Genomic DNA, 22,161 nt, shown 5'->3' on the forward strand with positions numbered 1-22,161 from the left:
TCAACCTTGAGCTTGGCGAACACTCCTCTAGTGATGACATTGCATGAACTGCCAGTGTCTATCATCACTCTCTTCATTTCCCATCCTTCCACCATCATGGTGATGACGAGAGCATCTACATGCAGAGGGATCGCTGGACCAGTATCTGCAAATGGGCGATTGAGTGATGCCCTGTCTAGAGCTGTAGTTTTCGCCTTCTTTAGTGCAGGCTGATACCCTGGTCCGCCAACGATGACATTAATGACTCCCTTGGCCTTCTTCTTCGGCTCATCTCTTGGTTTATCGCCATCTCCTTTCTTGTCGTTCTGGAAGAACCTGTCCAGCTTTCCTCTCTCAATAAGCCTTTTAATCTCCATGGCCAGCTCCCAACATGCATCTGTTTCATGGTCGTTCCTCCTGTGGTACTTGCAATAATTCTTGGGGTTTCCCCCATATTGGTGTACTCTCTCCCTTTTGGTTCGGGGTATGAAATGCTCCATTTATGTTGGCTGTTCTCTATCCACATTAGCACTTCACTTTTGGAGGCATTTAACGGTGTAAACGATGGCGTATATGCTGATTTGTTCCTAGAGCCTCTTCGCCTATTTTGGGAGGATGAGTCAGGGAGCTTTTCTTTTTCCTTATCCCGCTTTCGGGATTCGCCTTTCCCTCTTTTAGGAGGAGATGTCGACTCTCTTCGGATATCATCAACTTCCATGAAATCCTTACACCTTTCCATCAGCTCCGCCATAGTTTTCGGTTTGTTTCTAATTAGATCCACCTGCAAGCTCTTGCAAGTTGTATTTTTTACCACTGCTTTAACTGCCATGGAGAGATCCACATCTACAATGCGAATGCATAACTTGTTGAAGTTATTGACGTAATCTCTTAGGGACTCGTTTTCTTTTTGCTTTAGTTCGAAGAGTTTTCGCGATTTAACCACTGGCGGGATGCTTCCTGCGAACTTTGCGCAAAATTCCCTGCTCAATTGATCCCAACTATCTATCGATCCTGGGGGGAGAGATTGAAACCAATCATACGTCGGGCCTTTTAGCGTGGTGATAAACATTCGGCATAACACTGCCTCACTGGCACGGTTAAGTCCAAGCAACATACGATACTTCCTTGCATGAGCTTCAGGATTATCCTCACCAGAGTAGCCTGGTATATTTGGGATCATGAAATGCCTGTCAGTTTCCTTAGCTTTAATCCACTCTGTGAAGGGCGATTCTCGATTGGTGAATGGATTATGCCTGGCATTCTCCTCATTCTGCTTACGTATTTCTTCCCTGATCTGATCCGCTATAGAACCTCGATTCCTTCTTGGGCGTCTCCTACTATGAGATCTGCTTCGCTGTGAAGAGGAGGAGATGGATCCCGATGAGGGATCCGAAGGTGACCTTCTTCCGCCTCTGCCACGCCCTCTTGGTGGGGTTCGCCCATTTCCTCCTTGATCCGGTGGTGGGAGGGGCACGGCCTGATGAGGTTTCCCAACTCCGAGTTCATCCTCCCTTGGTCCTGGTGGTGGAGGTGATCTTCCCCACCGGGGGGATCCAGCTCGACGTCTACGATGAGAACGAGATTTAGATCGTCTTTTCCCTCGTGATCTGGTTCGTCTTCTATGTCCTCGATCATCACGTCCGCCTTCGGGGTACTCCTGACCCGCCTGTATTCCAGTTTGCACCGAAGGAGCTCGAGATCCGCCAATAGTAATCCCTGGGTTGGTCGTGTGCCCCGGGGGTGGCTGATCATTCCTTCGACTTCCCTCTGGTATATCTAAAAATAACCTTCTGTTTATCGGTATATTACTAGCGAGCTCAAGATTAACGACCATCGAGTCTATGGGCTGAGAGAGCAAAAATGCCGAGTCGCGGAGGGCACCCGGTCTATAGTAGGCATTTTGCCATTGCGATATGGTTGGCCTTGGCGGACGACGATGATTCAGTGAGGGAATAGTCCATGTTGTGGGTCCTCCCACATATTGGTTCTCCATAATGGGTCCATGCTCTCTCCCTACCGCACTTGCGTAAATATCCAAGAAGGATTCTGGTGACATGTCCCTTTCGTCATGGACAATTGGCGCATCTGGAGCAACGTGGCCAGCGCTTGCAGAGGGGTTAACTGAAGGTGGTACGGATGGTGTTGTAGTTCCGGTTGATGGGTTAGACCCTCCACTTGCCATGTTTGGATTGTGAACTAAGTCCTTTTTGGATTAGAACTTCCACGTTCACCGCACCAATTGATGTCTGGTGGTGAACTCTAGATCGGAATCCTTCCCTGCGAGGGGCGTCGTTGGGTTCGACGGGGGGAAGCTCTGATGCCAAAGTCAGTGTATAGTAATAGGAATAAACTGTAATGACAAAGTAGGGTTTAGGAGAGCGTGAATGTGTACCTCAATAGCTTAGGATGCAAGCTATTTATAGTCATGTAGTTGTAACCCTCGGTAGCTAGAAAGTCTCCATTAATGCTCCATTAATGGCGGTTACTAATCTCATTCAAGTATGACCGTTAGCTTATTAATGGGTCTATCAGTTACCTTTATCGGGAGTCGGCGTACTTATCCTGCGGGCGGATCGAGGCGTGATGGCGGGTCTCCCATAGGTTTGACTATGGATAGCGTGTGGAGGAATCCTTGTGATCCGCCACTTTAGTAGCTTGTGTGATACGCCATAGCTTTCCCGATTACTTGGATACGCGGTCGTTTTGGCTAATATCCATTTTGATCCCATAAATAATATCTTGATGTTATCACCACTGTACCTGCATCTTTAAGGGCAACCACTGCAGCTATAATAGTTTGTTAGAAGATGAATATGTATTCCAAGCTCAAACTCATTTTTCACAATCAATCCAATAATCTAGTTTTGGTGAACATTCCATCTATACTTTTCAAGCTAGCAATCTGACTAGGACTGAACCAAAAAGACTCTTCACTTGAAGTTCTGGTTGAAGTCCATTTGTCAAAAAGCATCTTAACATTTTTTTTTTTATGGATCAAACTATTTATCTTTTATTTAAAGGTAAATAATTTATTAGTACAGAAGTCCATTTGTCAAAAAGCATCTTAACATTTTTTTTATGGATCAAACTATTTATCTTTTATTTAAGGATAAATAATTTATTAGTCTTTTACTTTTTACCTAACACACTCTTTAGTCTCATATTATAAGATCTCTAACTTTTGTCAATATTAACCATTTGGTCCTTTTGTCTAGTTTTTTTAGACTTATAATCGTTATATTTTAATATAAACAGATTTATATAAAATAACAGAGTAACATAATCAACTTGTATTGTACTGTGATTGTTCTAAAAGCTAAGATATATTCGGTTAAAAATCTAAAAAAATAGATAAAGGGACCACAAGGTTAATATTGGTAAAAGATAAGGACCTTAAAATATGTTTTTCAAAATAGAGAGACTAAACAGTGTGTTAGATAAAAACTGTTAGAAAATGGCTTTGTTATCGAAGAAAAATAGCTTTGATTGGTGGGGGTATATTTGTCATTAGGAACTTTGCTCTTAAGAGCTCTTTTCCTATCCCACATGGAAAATTATATCAACATTGAAAGGGTATATATAGAGTTGGGTCTCACAAGCTTTTAAATTGTGTTTAGTGGGTTTTAGCAAATATATCACATGCGCGCACTCGTTTGTTCGCCGGACTGGACCCGAATTTTTTTTTTCTTCTTCACAATATCCGTTTCATAAAAAAGTTAGTTTTGAATATAAAACTCCGGTAATAGAGTGTTATTAATTTTACATATGTTTTGGAATTTTTATTTTTAACAGTGGGAATATAAAATTTAGTTAACAGATTACCAAACCAATCACTTCCCTCTTACACTAAAACAAAGTTTGCATAAAAAAAAATACAAATGATTATTATAATGATGTAGGTGTTGAAGGTTGATCAAATTAATATTTCATCATCACTTCCAAGATAGGAGAGAGCATCCATTTCCTCCTTGAACTTAGACATAGCAGCTTTTGGAAGAGAAACAAGAACTCTAACCCCTCCTTTCATTGAAGTATCCAAATTACAAGGAGGCATGAAGAAACAAAGATCAACATAACCAAACATTTCCCATGGAACTGGAATTATATTCACTGCACCTTTCCATCCAAAATCCACTTCTTCTAGCAATCCTAATTGTCTCCAATCAGTCAAAACCATGGCTGCACCATTACCTTCTATTTTAATATTCATCTCCATCAGTTTTTCCCTCTTTTCTAATTCACTCCAAATGTACTTTTCTGTACAAGCTATCTTCTTGCTCTCTTTGATTAACTTAGCAGTTTCACACAGTTTCATTTCATTTAGATCTTTACCAATTAGGACTGTAGTTGAAGAGACAAATGCATTGCCATAGTATCCATCAGGCAAAGGTGGTTTCATATGTTTTCTTATTCCTGTAGCTAAAAAAAAAGATGTTTTTCCATCTGGGTTTAACTTCAATGCCCTAAATCTTGACCTCCAAATATAGGCACCAAGTGCTTCAATAGTTGTGAAACTCAATTTCAAATTTTTACTTTCAGACACTTTCACTAGTTTTTGTTTGAGGTGTTTTATAGCCTCACTATTCACATTAAAACATTGATGCACAATCTCACTTGTTGGCAAATATGGTGATTTTGCTAATTCATCAAAATTGAATTTGAATGGAAGTTGAACATCATCAGGATGTTGAATTTGATCAGTTTTGCTTACCACTAATCTGTCTCTTTCCCAAACAGGTTTCACAGTAGGCTCAATTTTCCCACTAGCAAGTTCAGCCATGGCTGTGAAAAACTGAGCTGCACCAAACCCATCACAAACTGAATGAGACAACCCCATTCCAATAGTGAAACCACCACATGAAAATTTTGTGAGTTGAAACAAAAGTGGGTGATAACCAAATTCACTTTGTGATTGAAAATAAAAAATGAAATTTCTAGAAATTTCAGCATCAATTCCATCTAAATGATTAAGAGAAGATAGATCACAATTTACTGAGGCTTCCAAAAATGGGACACCATCTCCATTGCAAGTGAGATAAAGCCTTCCATCTTTGACATCTCTCCTGAGCTTTCCTGCTAGAGGATAGTAATAAACTAAGACTTTTGAAATTGCATCTTTAATCAAAGAGGCAGGGTCATTTGATGGTTGATGATGAGGATTATTTCCTTGATACACATAAAGGGTTTGACAAATAAGTTCAAGGGCTAGATCATTATCAATGGAGGAGAAGGTTAGAACTTGGGAAGGTGTTTGTTTTGAGGGTTTAACCAACACTACTTCCTTTCTTGAAACCACAAAGGGAATAGTCTTGTTTTCATTATTGTTGTTATTGTGGTGGGTTGCCATTTGAGAGAGGATAAGAAAAACTTTAGCAATCACTTCATTATATACACTCAAAATATGGATTTTTTTTTTAAAGAAAAGAAAAAAGAAAGAAAAGTTTATGGATAGTTAGGTTGGTAGGGTATGTTGGAAATATTTGGCATAATTTGTTATTATTTGAGAATTATATAATTATATATAATGGATAGACAAAGTTTTGAAAAACGTTATTATATTCTGTTCCACGAGATCTTTTTGACGGTATAATATAAACACAAAGAATTAAAATTCTTTGCTCCACATCCATTATAGGTTTGGTAAGTATTAACTACTGAGAACACCCTCTCACATGTAGGGGTACAAATCCAATCCGAATAAGTTTGGAGACGAACGCGCACATCATGGGTGCCACGAATGTAGGGCCAATCTCCTTTTTCCGTAGTTCGTTATGAGAATTAACTTTGACAATCAATCCCTTGTCTGCTAGACTTTATTCCACTCCTCGAGTAGTCTATTTTAATCCCTTTTCTTCTTCAGTTTAGTAGACTGGGAAAAATTTTGAACCCTCTTCTTACTCTTAATTTTTTGGTGATAACACTTTACGCTATGTGAAGTTCGATTAATTTGTTGTTGTATTTGGGGGTTAAGATTTTTAGTACTGTGCAAATTTTGTCGTAAGCAAATTGTTTCGTACATACAAACTAAATAATTACATGCAACTTGAGCCTAGAGCTATACAAAGTATAAAAGACACAAATAAAAATTTGGAATAATTGCAAGCTTTTACATATTTGTAAAATATTCCCGTGATTTAAATGTTTACAAAACAGGCCAGAAGTTTCTTTTATTTGTGAATATATACTTTTTCAAAAAAAAAGTAATCAAGAAGAATTTAAAAATATAATCAAGAAACCGTGTGATCAAAGAGTTCAGCTAAATAATGATTAATTCTGCATGCGAATATCTACTGACTTGAAGTGTGTACGACACAAACTTATCTTACTAAAAAAATAATATATCAATAAAGCATTTAAACTAAAAATTTAAACCCATAATTAAGACCTAATCTCTAATATGTTAGGAAAGATAACATGAAATAACAATATCAATAAATTTAAAAGGCAAGTAAATTTAGATGGTTTAAAAAAAAAAAATTCTGTTTTATAAATGCGAAAACCTTTAACCCATATTTTTAAATATAAGGAATCTTTCGTGTTACTCCAAAACCTATATATCATCATTAATTTGTAATAATATTCTAAAAAGTTAAATTTGATCAAACTCACCTCATGTTGTAGGTAGAATTATTCCTATCCAATAAAATGAAAGTGCTCTGAGAATTATCTTTGAATAAGTCAAGGAAGAAATGATAGTTAAAATCTAAGAAGCTTCCTACCTAACTCCTATTTTATGATTCTTAATCTTTATTTCATATTTTGGATATGCAAAATCGACTTTTTTTTATTTTATTTAGGCTTAATAGGCACCCAACCCTTTAAATTTGTAACTTTTTTTCACCTGGTCCCCTCAATTTAGAGGACAACCTCTTAACCCCCTCAACTCTCCAAAAACATCACATACAACCCCTTACACTCTATGTTCGGTCAAAATATTGACCCATGTAGAAAACGCGCTTGACTGTTGACCACACCAATGCCACATGTCATTTTTTATTAAATTTTTCCATTGAAACCCCTGCTCGGCGAGCAAATACCAGAGATGGATTTCGATCAGAATTCTTATGGAAAATTTTAATAAAAAATAGACACGTGACATTGGTGTGGTCAACAGTCAAGCGCGTTTTCTACACGGGTCAATATTTTGACCGAACATAGAGATGTAAGAGGCTGTATGTGATGTTTTTGAAGAGTTGATAGGGTTGAAAGGTTGTCCCCTAAATTAAGGGAGCCATATGAAAAAAAATTACAAATTTAAGGGGCTGGGTGCCAATTAAGCCTTTTATTTACAAAGCTAACTTTTGTATAGAGTTTCTAATAAACTCTCGGCAAAACCACCTTGTGAAATACTCACGGAGATTAAAGTAATAGCTTAAGGTGCCTTAGGAAGACTTTTACGGAAAGTCTTAGTATTAGGTTACAATGAAATCCTAATTGTCACTCTATCATAATAGGTAAAGGAATCAAATGAAATAGAGGTGGCAAAAGTATACCATCCGATTATACGATACGAAATCGACACGTAATTTTAGTGTTTGGATTTAGTTTAGTAGATAATACATTATTTTTAGATTGACACGAAACTGACACGCAAATTTTTGGGTTGGGTTAGAATTGACATGTGAACCTGAAAAACGACACGAATATTGAAAATTATTGCTATATTATGTCACTTTATTAATAAAGATAATAAAATCATAATTATTATTTACAAATATTGATTCGAACCTTTTAAATTGTTATAAACACATTACATGACCCTCTAACATGATATTAGCGAACTTTTCAATGGTTAGTGTTAACATACTAATCTAAAAATGACATAAAATATTTAAAAATAGTACAATATCTTCTTATATTTTGTATAAGTTATCAAAAGTACATGGAACCCGAAAACACGATACGGAATCGACACTAACCCGAACAGATTAACACGATTGTGACATGAAAGTTTTTGGGTTGGGTTTGGATTTACTCTTTGTGACACGAACCCAAATGACACGACACGAATACAACTCGAACACGATAATTGTTGGGTCTAATATGAAATATGTCTTGACGAAAAGGTAATAATATAGAATACGAGGACTGATAGAATAGATGAGATATGTTAAAGATATGATCAAATGATCAAATGTCAAACTCAAGTGAGGACACAACATAATGCAATGCATTGCAAAACATATAATTAAAACTCAAACGAAGAGTCTGAATGTCTTACCAAGTATTCCAGGTTTAACTAGTAAAACAAAACTAACTGTCAGAGAGAGGCCGGAATCCGACAAACATACTCTGATACCTAAGTCAGTAGGTCTTTAGGAAGGGTTGAATAATAATGACTAGTTGTAAGTTGTAATGTTAACGTATCCTAGGATGTAGTCATACATATCTATTTATAAGGCTGGATCGAACCCTTATTCTTCTAAGAGTCCTTTTAGCACTAGGAGCCTTTCTCCTATTAGGATTGTAGCTTTAGAAGAAGTTCTCCATGATGTGGAGTCTTCGACCTAGCAGCATGGGTGTTTTCTTTAGAGGGGAAACGTTCCATCGAATCTTCTTAATTGATCTGAATTTTCAAATTGGGACACGTGGTTGTTGATTTACTGGATCGTGAGATACCACATGTCTGATTTGTTTTATACGATATCATATGTCCCTGCCCTCTTTTGTGAACTCTTGTAGGGTTCAGTTTAGGTGGGAGAAGTGAATTCGATGTCTTTGCCTACAGTTGCTTCAGACCTTTGATCTTTAATTTTTCTTTATCGACACATGTCATTTGATTTTTCTCGAAAATTGATTTCCTTATGGCATGTGTTATTCAGGGGGCATCTTTTGATTGGCTTTGTTTCTTACACCTGTCAGGTTTTCTAAAATGGCGGTTAGTCTGGTCCCTAATAAGGCGGAATAGTTCTAAAAGGGTGAATAAAATTATTGAGTAATTTTACGCCTTTAAAACTTTTTACTCAAGTCAATGTAACACATAGGGTAATTTCAGTATTAGAGGCAATTTCAGTCTAATGAGCTATTCAGCATTGCTTCAGCTTCTGACAATTCCCAACTTAGAGGATGACTTTTTATCAAAGGTTATCCATATATGTAAAATATGCACAGTTCAAAGAATATTCAAGGTGTTGATACATGAGATAAAGTTCAGAGCATAAATAATTCAGTAGAAGTAACAGGCAATATGAGAGAAAGAAATACTCAGCAGATTTATACTGGTTTGGCTCCTTGCCTACGTCTAGTCCTCAAGATACCTTCTCTTCCACTAACAATCTCTTTAAGGGTAGAGAATAAACCTTTGAGAGAACAACCTAAGTTTGAATAAAGTACCTTTCTTCACTCAACACTCACACTAATTTACACTTTGCTACTTATGACCGAAGTAACAAATGACTACTAAATACAATCGAAAGATTACAATTTCTTCAAATAGAAAATGTATCGAACTAATCACTCTCACATATATGAACTTTGATTTTTGTTTAGCACTTTGTTTTGTTTTTCGCTTTTTACAATATATATCGTATACAATCTTTTGTGCTTAAATTGATATATTTGAATTTGTTCTTGAGCTTCTTTATATCAGATCAAATTCAAACTAGTCGTTTGAATCTTGAAGATGTCTATTGAGAAGAAATGTCCAACGTTCTTCTCAGGGATTTCTAGTTTGTCTGACAAACTGCCAATTTGGGAAACTAACTGTTTCTGACTTAGAGGACCGTTGACCGTTGAGAAGCTTCATCTAATGATATTCTCTTGTTTCTAATCTTGCAAGATGGAGTACTTCCATTTTGGTGTATGCAAAGAGAGATGGGTTGTTTTGCAGGGATGATTGTCTTCTGCGATGAACCATAATGGGCAAACTTTAGGGAAGACAATGCAGTTGTGTTCTTCTAAATTCGGCACGGGCTTCTATCTTCTCGGTTTGTGCTTCTGGTTCGTTGGGCATTGCTTCTGTCTGGGTCTTTAATTTAATGAAGGCCTTTTGGTGATTTTGCTTAATGGACTCAGAAGTAGCCTTATATGCCTTAATGGAATTTCAACACTTATAAATTTGTTAGTTTATAAGGGCATATTTCATTCTGAATTTTTATACAATGGAGGAATGTAATTCCTTAATGTAATTTTTGTCATAGTCAAAACTTCATCAAAATTGGGTTTGAACAGTGAATTCGGCTTTAGGCATTAATAGCTCCTAATTTTTGGTGTCTCGCCTTTCATCTTCCTCTTTTGTTCTATAAAATGTTCATCATAGCTATCTTGTTTCTCTTTACCTCTTTTGCTTCCTATTTTCTGCTAATTGTTTCATGCATTTCAAGCTCTTATCCTCCCTTTTGTTCTTCAGTAAGTGCCCTTTCCTAGTGTGTTTTGCTCTTTATGATTTATTTTGTTTCGTAATGGGTCATAAGAAATCGCAAGCTGGTGAAACTTCAGATGCTAAGAATGTGAAGAACATTATTATTCCTAACCTTAAGAACCTCGAGCAACCTTCTTCCTTATATGACATTTCTTTAATGGAGTTAGCCTGCCAATACCCATAATTTCAACACCTGGGTTTTGCCATTCCCAGTCAGGACCAAGTAATAACCCAAGCCCCAGATGGACTTTTAGGTTTTTATAAATTTTTTTTGGAGAACGGGGTTCGTCTTTTCTTCTTTACCAGTATAGTCAACATACTGAATGCGTTTGATATTTTCCTTGCACAACATTTCCCCAATGCCTCATTAGACTTGCTTGGATTGGTGAAGGTATGTGGGGATATTCAGCTGACTAGTTCCTTATTCCGATGAATTTGGACACCTTCCATGAGATCGAAAATGGATTACTACCTTTAGATATCTATATTTCCTTCTAACCGAAAGTCATTTATGAGAGATAAGGTTTCTAGTAATATGAAATTTAAACCCAAGTGATTTTGTATTTTCCCCCTTGTTTATAAGAGGGGAAAGCCGATGATGGAGGCTCTGTATCCAGATGGTTTCCCTTCAGGTCTTCTTGGAACCCCACTCTTGTGAATAAAGCAAAGTGGCATATGTTGGGGCCTCTAATCGAAGCGGAGAACGAGACTCGAGATCTTTTGGTGAACCTGTGTTTGGATAATTTCTAAGGAGGAGCTGTTGAAGCATATTAATTACAATATCCCCTTCCACTTTTGGTTTGTCGAATGGGTTTTGTATTTCGAGGGAACACTTGAATATGATACTATTCTCCAAGGTACCTTCCTAATATTTCATTCTGCTTTTGATTTTGGTCCCTCTTATGCTTTGCTGGCTCTAACATGTCTTCCCTCTACCAAATGTTGCTAGCTCGGCAAGCTGTGGAACATTTGGCCATGAATAAGGAGGAAGTTGTAGCTCGATGATGGGATGTTTCCTCTCAAAGCTTCCTAAAGGATGAACTCTTTATGGGTCCAAGAATTCTTCTACTTCTAGCTCTTTATGAGCTTTTAAGGAAGTAGTTGATGACTCTACTACTAGTGAGTGTTTTATCTTGAACTCTGGTTACTCCTTTGATCTTTGTTCCTCTAACTTATTTTTCTTGAATAGGAGTGCCTCTGCCAAATTCTGCTCGTTCATTTGCCTCCTCTACTTATTTGGGTGTTCCTTTGCTTATTACGTCTTCGTCTTCTTACATGCTTGAGGACTTGTGTGTAGCCCAGTTTTCTAATCGAGCTATCTCTTATGGGAATGAGGCTCTAGTACAAGTTGAAGTGATGGGCGTTGATGGTGAGCATGTGCCCAAAGCTAAGGGATATGTGGGTAGCTAGACTTCGAAAAAGGCTGGGGATGAATCTCTGAAGGTTGCGAACTAGAACCTTTATCCTAAGGAAAAAGGTATGTGGGGAGAAAAGTCCCCAAGGAGGTTGTGGCTATTCCCCCAAAGGCTAGTAGGGGTGCCTGGGAAGGCTAAATCTAAGCATATTCATGTTGTTGAATCTCCCTCTGGTCATAAGAAGCCTACTGGGACAAAGGTTATAAAAAACGCTAGGCGCTAGTCGGGCAGACAGGGTCCTCAAGGATTAATCGGGGATTAGTCGGAGATTAATCGACGATTAATCGGATTTGTATTTTTGTATTTTTTATTTATTAATCAACAAATTATTATATAAATTCAATTAAAATATGTATTATACTATCTAAAAATAATAACATAAAATTATTTAATATAAAAAAATACGTATATTTGTAACATGTATCTTTAAAATTGTACAAACATCAACATTTCAACAATAATATAATTGAAACAACTTAAAAGTGAATTATAATAAAGTAAAAAAAATAAATTCACAATTAAAAATGCTTTTGTTCATTATCGTTTAGACGGTCTAGGCGGTGTCGAGGCGGCCTAAGCGGAGCCTGAGCGGCTGAAAATCGCCTAGGAGTCAATAAAACGCCTAGAGGGACTAATTGTAGAAAATCGGAGCGGATTCTCGATTTCGAGCGCCTAGGCGGGGCCTAGGCAGTCTAGGCGGCCTTCGTTTCGAACAGTGACTGGGACGCCATGGGGTTCCTTTGCCTAAAAGGTCGAGGTCCATAGCGTTAGAGAAAGGTCCTACGGTGAAGGGTTTTGTAGCTAGACATGGTGTTCCAGCTTCTCCCATATCTTCCCCTCAACCCGTTGTTGCTCGAGTTGAGGTGAAGATACCACGTCTCATTCCTACTGGCCGGAACGGATAGTTTTTTGATGAGGTATACAATTTTTGTTTGGACATCTGTATCCTGATGTGTTTTGTATGTTGTAACTTTGGAAGGCTCGATATCCCAAGATTCCCAAGATTTTCTAATGGAAATGATTCACTAAGGTTTACGAGGAGCTTCAGGTGGATCCAGATAGACTCCAACCCTCTGGTGGGCATAAGCAGACACACAGTCCCTATCTTAGGGAGCATTGCAATGAAGGTGGAAGTAGGAGATAGCTACACAAAATGGCGTACTACGACTGAATGCTTGATGGCTAATACTACATTACCTTACATTATCATCGTCGGTCAACCTTTTCTATCTGAATTGGCCATTACCTTATCCATATATCACTTAGCCTGACAGGTTCCCACACAGAATGACATATAGGGAAGATTGAAACACTATTTTTGGCTAAACGAAAATAGTTCAAATATCAAATTTCAATCGATTTTCATCAAATTGCTCATACGTTGCATGTTTTTTCATTTTTTTGTTTCCACCCATTTCAAATATTTTCATCTGATTTCAGTCAATTTCACCCAATTTCTCTACTTTCATCCATTTTCAATCAATTTCATGGAATTTCAGTTATTGAGAATTCTTGATGCAGTAAAATGATGTTTTTACAGTGTATATGTAAATTCCCTTTATTTTAATTACGAAAGGTAATTAAAATATATATATATATATATTTAGGGATCCAGCCGAGGTGAGCCAAGCTTTGGCCTTCTCTAGCTTGGTTTATCAAAATATTAACAAGCCGGAGGTCAATATTCTGTCTGTGAGCTGCTCACTTGTTGGCGAGTTTGTTCATGAACTTGTTCATGAACTTGTTCACGAGCTTTACTCGCGAGCAGCTTGTTAATTGAGTTCATAAACTTCGCCCCTAAAAAACTCATATTATGTTCGTTAATTATATTGATTTGAATTTCTTTAACACAATACTATATAGTTTTGAAACCTATAAAACTAAATTTTACACAAAACTAAGTTATTTTATATTTTTCCTTTTATAGAAATGTTATTATTACAAAAATAATCGAACGAAACTTGCTCACGGGCGTATTCATGAATATTATAATCAGGGCTGCCCCTGGGCCTAGGCCCGGGGTGCGCCGGCCTAGGGCCCATGGCTGGAGGGGGCACAAAAAAAATTTTAGAGTTATAAATAAATACCTTATGTTTTAACTATGATAAATAAATTAAAAGTAGCAGAATGGTATTACCTTGTTCTCCAATTAAAGAGGGCATGTGTTTGATTCCTACCATTGTAATCTTTTTTAATATATAAATGATATATATATGGGTAGTTTAAGTGTAAGAAGACAAGTTTCATTTTATTACCTTAATTTATGTAATAACATGAATAAAAATCAATTTAAAATTTAATATTTCTTACAGGGTTTCTAAATTGTAAATTTTATATTAAATGGACCCTTATTGCTTATTTTGTCTAGAGCTCCTAAATTGTCAGGACCATCCCTGATTATAATCGAGTTTGATCATGAACTTATAATCAAATCTGATCACGAGCTTTCGAGCTGAGTTTGAAAGTGTTCAAACTTCGCTGATTTAAAATCGAACCAAACATGATCAAGTTTTTATCGAACCGAATACCGAACCACTGATAGCACTACATTTTGTTTTTTTATAGTGAGAAACGCGTTCGTGGATATTATTCCTGAAATGATCGTTGACAGCAAAAATGCACCCAGAAATGGAAGATATGATGCATCCCACTATAAGAGTGTTTGATTGAAAATATGTTCATCAAATGTGCACAAAGATTTTTTTTTTTGGACACCTTACCTATATTTATATATATAAATATATATCTTTTAATGATAACATAGTTAATTTAGTTATCCACTTCAGACGAAACCCAACATATATGTCTCAGTTCATAGATTATCCAAACAAACATCATTCATTTCGTGTCAATTTGTGACAGGGAAAATACTTAATTAAGTAGTTGATAAACTTTACGAATATAATTAAAGTTTTATATTATAATTTCAATAATGGCAATAAACTGTATTATTATTTTTGGTGGGAAAGGTTAAAAAAAGAAAAAAAATTTGTGGTTCATCGATTTGTATAAACACATTGTTATAAAGTAAATAGATATATCTGTGTCCAGCAGTTCCACTCCACCTATAGAGGTACAAACCATCTGTAAAAGAGAATAGTCACTGTTATCAGCAGTGGATACCTTTACGAACAAAAAAAATACTTGTGAATCTTCTTATAAAAATAAAAATAAGGCAAAGGAAATATCGAGGCTTGTCTGGAAATAGTCTCTTTAAATACAAAATCTCGTTGTTCAAACTCTATAGTGTAGAGAAATTTACAGGTGGTTCCGTCTTTTATAGCCTGCCAGTATTAGTTTATATTAGATCTGTTCAAAAGTCCACTACCCCGTTTAACTCGTTCAAAGACTTGGCTTGGATATATATATTTCGTAATAGGCTCGGTCCGATCCAAGTCTACTTAGACCCGAATATAGAATGAGATGGGTTTAGAATTTATCTCAAAATCCAGACCCAGTTGGACCTGACCTGATTTTTAATAAGAATCTTAGTTTAATAAATTTTATAGTTTAATAAACTTTATATTCAAATTATTAAAAAGACTTTTATATTTCAAAAATAATTTTTTTAAGTTTCTTAAACATAAAATATCCAACATTTTCAAATATAAAACAAAATTATGAAACTTTAGCTGTACCATTTCAATTGATATACCATTTATAGTTTATATAGTTTATAGAAAAGAAGCAGTACCATTTAATTTATTGATAATTTGTTTGCGGTTGGTTTATTAGTAGTAGAATAGGAAAATAATTCAACTTTATCCATTTTATTTTTTATTTTAGATTCTGAAACATTGTGGGCGGGCTGAGCTAGGCTTGGCTTGGGATTTATATTTTTAGCTCGAGTCCAGCCCGGCCCAAGCCCATACTTTGAAAGTTGCGAGCTAAGTTGGGTCTGAACAATGATATTATTACTCAATCAGGTTAAGCCCGGCTCGAGCCCAACACATTTATATACCCTTTATGTAGTAGTATCATTTCAATACTTTAAAGTAGGTAATATTGTTTAAGATGCATGCCCCAACTGAAGTGGTCTTAGATTTAAATTCTCACCAACCTCATTTTATCTTGACGAGTTTTTATTTATTTGATCTTTATTTTTAAATGATTATAAAATTATATTATCATTATTAATTTAAATAGATTATTTATTTTTTAACACTTTTGAACTCATTTTTATTATGTCTTTAATATTAAACAATTAATTTTTTATTTTTTTCTAAATTAAGTTTTAATTTATCAAAAATATAAAAATTTAAAACAAAAAAATGTAAAAATATTATAATTTTTTAGAAACTAATATTAAAATTATAGAAAATTAAATATTTCTACTTTTTTTCATGTTGAGCACTTAGCCAATACACCAAAATGATGATGTTTTAACGCGCTTGGGGCTAAAAAAAATTACTCCTAACCAGGGCCGATCCTGAGACTTTAGAAGCCTAGAGGCGAAGTAGCAAATGCGGGCCCTCAAGTAAAAAAATCAATTATGGTAAAATCATTTGCAACAATTTCGGTAAAATCATTTGCAACAATTCTATATTTTTTTTAATAAAAGTTTATTTTTCAAGAGGTCACGGGTTCGAGTTTTAGGAGCGGTCTCTTGCCAAATAAATTGGTAGGGGAAGGCTTGCCCCCAGTACACCCTTGTGGTGGGACCCCTCTCCGGACCCTTGCTCAGCGGGGACGCGTAGTGCGACCGGGCCGCCCTTTTAAAAGTTTATTTTTCAGCCGCTTTCCCCCCTTGTGTCTAAATGTGTTCTGTGATTTCTTTAGGCCTAGTATTATTTCTCTAGCTATTGCACCTTTTAAGATTTAATTTCTATAGTATTATTTTCTTTTGAAAAAATATTATTTTTTGGCCTTACATCCTTTGGGCCATGGGTAGGCGCCCCTCCTACCCATGTCTAGGGGCGGCCCTGCTCCTAATCGCGTAGCTAAAATTAGCCTCCAAATATAAATTTCTGACTACGCAACGGTTGTCATCCTTCTATGAAGGTCATATTGATTAAAGACACTTGCTTTTATATCCTAGTTAAAAATAAGTGAGCATACATGATCACACTTTAGCAGAGAACGCTCGTCGTAACGACGTAATGAAATTCATACATGAGCCTATGAGCAACGACCGACGAGAATATGGAGAACAATCACGAATGATGGACGCAAGTGGAAATCGAAGAACGGTGGAAAAGGAGAACATTGATTTTCTGATCCGCGATTCGAGGATTTTCTATTAAAAAAGAAGCATAAAAAATAGAACAAAATAGTATTTGATGTTAAAAAAAACATACAACCCACAAACAAGCCCACAATAAACAAATTAGCTTAATTCATTATAACTCAATCTAACCCACAATAATCTAACGGCTTAAAGCACTTTTTCGTTCCTGACCTATCCAAAATTTATGCATATAGTCTCTGATCTATTTTTTGGTCACATTTAGCTAGACCTGGGCATGGACCGGCGAGCCCGCCAAAAACTGGGCGGGCTTGGGCTTTACAACTTTTATATCGAGTAGGCCCGGCCCGGCCCGATATACTATATATATATATATTTATTTATATAAATTATAATATATTTTTATATAAATTATAATATATTTTTATAAACAAAAATATAAATAATTTTTTGAAAAAAAACTTTGCTGTTACATATTTCAGAAAAAAAAGTTTGCCGTTTAACTTATAATATATATATATTTATATAAATTATAATATATACATTTTTATATAAATTATAATATATAATATATAAATTATAATTATAATATATAAATATAAGTTATAATATATTTTTTAATATATAGATGGGCTTGGACGGACGGGCTTGGGATTCATATCTTCGGCCCGAGCCCAACCCGAGCCCAAGCCCGATTAAATTTCTTGCGGCTTGGGCTGGGCTTGGGCTCGCCAGACTTTATCAAAAGCCCGACAGGTCCGGCCCGAGCCCGGCCCAGCCCGGTCCATGCCCAGGTCTACATTTAGCCCTTCACTTATCCAATTAGATAAAATCCAATCCACATTAAATGGAAAGTTAACAGTGTCAGAATCTGTTAATGATGTGTCAGCAATCACCAATACTAAATTAACACGTGGTACATAAATAAATTCTAATTTTCGGCTGGATAAAATGAAATGGCAAAAGTAAATATATTACACAGTAAAAAACCTAAAGTTTTAATTCCCCAAAGTAAATATGCTACACAGCAATCACCAATTCGATTGCTGATGACCTTGAGTTTTCTTGTCCAAAGTTTTCCAATCAAATTTCTGTAATCATTTTCAGTTCCTCCACTAAATCACCATTTATCAAATCCACACACACATCATCACCCAAACTCCCTCCTCTCTCATGAAAAAATCTGCTTTTGTTATCAACCTTTGTGAAACTCTCAAATTCTCCATCAATCTCACCATCATTAGATACAAAAAGAGTGAAACTCGCCCAATTGATCCGCACAACCGCTCCGAATGGAGAAGAACCGTGTTGCTTATCAAGATATGACGAAACTCATCCTCCAGCCTCGACATAGCAACTTGACCAGCGGTCTCAGCCCGGTCGATGACTTCTGTTAAAGCAAATCAGAAATAAACAAGTGAATAATGGACTTCAAATAGTCTGCATCTTATTGATCAACAAATTGGCTATATATAGCCTTTACAAAACAGAAAGGAGGAAAAGCAGCAGCCAACTACGAAATAGCTAACTGATAAAACAAAAACAACTAACAGCTATATCCTTTAGAATAGGACAACTCTATGACTAAGTAGTCTTATTAAACTAGAACTCCTAAAAACAAGGACTTTAAACTTATCAAACCCTCCCTTAAACTTAGCAATATTGCTTAGTTTACTTCTGGAATTTCGCACACTCCTAGCAGACTCCTAAGCATCTGAAACTGCTCCAACTTTAGAGGTTTTGTTAGAATATCTGCAACTTGTTCTTGAGATCTGCAATGCAGCAGCTGGACAACATTCTGTTTTGATAAATCATGTAAAAAATGATAGCGCACATGAATATGCTTACTCCTCCCATGTAGAACTAAGTTTTTTGAAAGCTTAATTGCTGAGTTATTATCACAGAGGATTGTCGTGCACTCTTTGCTTTTGTTCCCGAGCATTTCTAGAATTCTCTTCATCCACACCGCTTGACAAGCGCAAGCAGCAGCAGCTACATATTCAGCCTCGGTGGAAGATAAGGCAACAATTGCTTGTTTTCTAGAAGACCATGCTACTGCCCCAGCACTCATAATAAACGCATATCCTGAAGTGGACTTTCTATCCTCCACACATCCTGCAAAATCACTATCTGTATATGCGATCATTTCACTGCTGCCCTTTTTCTTGTACAGAATACCATAGCCCATGGTACCTTTGATATACCTTAGTACTCTCTTGGCTGCCATCAAATGTGATTCGGTTGGTTGTGACATGTATCTACTGAGAAGGCTCACTACATACATTAAATCTGGACACGTAGTAGTTAAATACATTAAGCTACCAATCAGTTGCTTGTAGTAGGTGCCATCAACTGCTTCTCCTTGCTCAATTTTAAATCCTGGAACTATAGGATTCAAAACTTCATTGCATTCTTCCATACGGAATCTTCTAAGCACATCCCTTGCATATTTTTTTTGACAAATAAAAATCCCATCTTGCAATTGTTGTACTTCTAATCCAAGAAAGTATTTCATCATTCCTAGATCTGACATTTCAAATTCCCTCATCATAGAACTCTTGAATTCTTTCATCATAGAATCATCATTTCCAGTAAAAATTAGATCGTCAACATATAAGCTAACAATCAAAAGTTTACCTGTACCATTTGTTTTCACAAAAAAGGTCTGCTCACTTTGACATTTTTCAAAACTCTCCCTTAAGAAATAACTCTCTATCCGACTGTACCAAGCACGGGGAGCTTGTTTCAGTCCGTATAGAGCTTTTCTTAATTTGTAGACTTTGTGTGGATGCTCCTTTTTCTCAAAACCTTTGGGCTGTTCGACATAGACATCCTCCAACAATTCACCATGTAAAAATGCCGACTTGACATCTAATTGATAGATTTTCCAACCTTTTTCAGCAGCTAACGCAATGATGATTCGTACTGTGTCCATTCGACCTACCAGTGCGAAGACTTCAGAATAATCAATCCCATATTCTTGCACGTACCCTTTTGCAACGAGCCGAGCTTTGAATTTGTCAACTTCGCCACGTTCATCCAGCTTGGTCTTAAAGACCCATTTGACTCCAATCTTTTTTGCTCCTGTAGGAAGATCAGTAAGAGTCCATGTTCTATTTTTCTCAATGGACTTGATTTCTGCCTCCATCGCTTGTTTCCACTCATCATGTTTTTCTGCTTCCTCAAAAGTCACAGGATCTGTATTAAGAAAGAAAACATTGTTAGCAACATCAGTAGCGTCTTCTTCTTCTTCTGACAGTCCTTCGCCACTTTCAAAATCACTTAACCAGCTAGGCGGCCTTCTTGTTCGTGCTACCACAACTTCTGGTTCATTATTTGTCTCCATTTCTACTTCTTCTTGGTTGTTTTCAACATCTTCGTAATCACTTTCAGCATCTATATAATCACTTTCAGCATCTACTTCTTTGTCATCATTTTCTCCCCATTCTAGAGCTTCTTCAATTTCAGGTTCATGCTTTTCATCCCAATCCCAATTCTTTCTCTCTTCAAAAACAACATCTCTGCTGGTTGCAATTTTTTTAGTTACTGGATCATAAATCCTATAACCCTTTGATTCATCACTGATCCCTACGAACACTCCACTGATACTCTTGTCCTCCAATTTTGTTCTTATTGCATCCGGTACATGTCTATGGCATACACATCCGAACACTCTAAGATGCTCAACTGGCGGCTTTACTCTGCTCCAAGCCTCTTCAGGGGTTGTGTCTTTTAAAGCTGATGTGGGACAGCGATTGAGCACATAGAACGCCCATTTTACTGCTTCAGGCCAGAAGGTCTTTGGAACCTTCTTTTCAGAAAGCATGCTCCTTACTGAATTCATCACAGTACGATTCTTCCTTTCAGCGACTCCGTTCTGTTGTGGAGTATATGCCATCGTCAGTTGCCTTTTGATCCCATTTTCTCTACAAAATTGGTTGAATTCGGTGGATGTAAACTCGCCTCCTCGATCTGTTCGTAGTCCCTTGATAGCTAAACCAGTTTCTTTCTCAACAAAAATCTTAAACATTTTGAACATATTAAATGTTTCTGATTTGTCATTAAGAAAGTAAGACCAAGCTTTTCGACTATAATCATCAATCAAACACATCACATATTTCTTACCACTATTCGAAGTAGGAGAAATTGGACCGCACAAGTCCGCATGAATAAGCTCTAACCTTTTAGATGCTCTCCACACACTTTTCTTTGGGAAGGATTTGCGATGTTGTTTCCCTTTTAAGCAATCAACGCATACTTTTCCTGAGATCGTTAGTTGAGGTAGACCACGTACCAATTTGCTCCGTTGCAAGGTTTGGAGAGTGGTGTTGCTGATGTGACCAAGTCTGCAATGCCAGAGGTTAGCAAGGTCGTGTGCTTCGGGGGATGCACAAGTGTTGAAACAAATTTCTTCTTTTGTTTGGTCTAAAGATGACAATCTTTTGGCTATGAGAATGAACATTCGATTTGCAGTGATCTCAGTTTGAATGATAAGACCTTTCTTTGGATGATAAATTTTGCATTTTCCGGAGCCTATGAGAATGTTGAGTCCTTTCTCCTGAAGCTGTCCTAGGCTCAGCAGATTATTTCGAAGCTCAGGCACAAAATACACATCAGTAACAGTGCAATTAAAACCATCTACCTCCATTTTGATATTCCCCTTTCTAAAGACACGCATTCGTGTGTTGTTTCCAAGTTTCACCGTGGTCTGGAAATTAGCATCCAATTCACAAAACATGGTTTTGTTGCTACACATGTGATTGCTGCATCCTGAGTCCAAAAACCAAATGTCTTCCTTTTGCTCACCAATTTCACCAACATAAGCCATCAACAGCATTTCTTCCTCCCCATCATGCTCCACATAATTTGCTCGTTTCTCTAATGTGGGACATTCATATGCAAAATGACCCAACTGGTGGCAGCGATAACACTCCAAGGTCGCTGAATTTTTTTTTCTGAAATTTCTGTTCATGGACTAAGAGAGAGCTCCTGAGTTGATTCAACGAAAGACTTTTGATATCTTTCGATTCTTCAATAGAACAGACAACAAAATTCCAGCTTTCTGGAAGTGTACGCAATATCTTCTCCACGATCCTGCAATCCTCCATGACTTCTCCTAGATTGCTCATATTATTGCATACCAACACTACCCTTGAGAAATACTCAGTGATGGACTCACCACTCTTCATCTCCAGTATCTCAAACTCTCTTCGAAGAGCCTG

At 36.7% G+C, this 22,161-nt stretch overlaps 1 protein-coding gene across 1 annotated transcript; it reads right to left on the bottom strand.

The window, feature by feature from the left end:
- Positions 1–3,682: 3,682 nt before the first annotated feature.
- On the bottom strand, positions 3,683–5,326 carry LOC136235303 (inactive tetrahydroanabasine acetyltransferase pauper allele-like). Its single transcript, XM_066024904.1, has 2 exons — positions 4,966–5,326; positions 3,683–4,776 (listed from the first exon to the last, which is right to left on the bottom strand). Exons 1-2 carry the CDS (start codon positions 5,324–5,326, stop codon positions 3,893–3,895), a joined length of 1,245 nt encoding a protein of 414 aa, XP_065880976.1. The 3' UTR covers positions 3,683–3,892.
- Between the last annotated feature and the right edge of the window lie 16,835 nt (positions 5,327–22,161).

This window comes from Euphorbia lathyris, chromosome 7 (assembly GCF_963576675.1).
Source record: "Euphorbia lathyris chromosome 7, ddEupLath1.1, whole genome shotgun sequence".
NCBI classification, from domain to species: domain Eukaryota; kingdom Viridiplantae; phylum Streptophyta; class Magnoliopsida; order Malpighiales; family Euphorbiaceae; genus Euphorbia; species Euphorbia lathyris.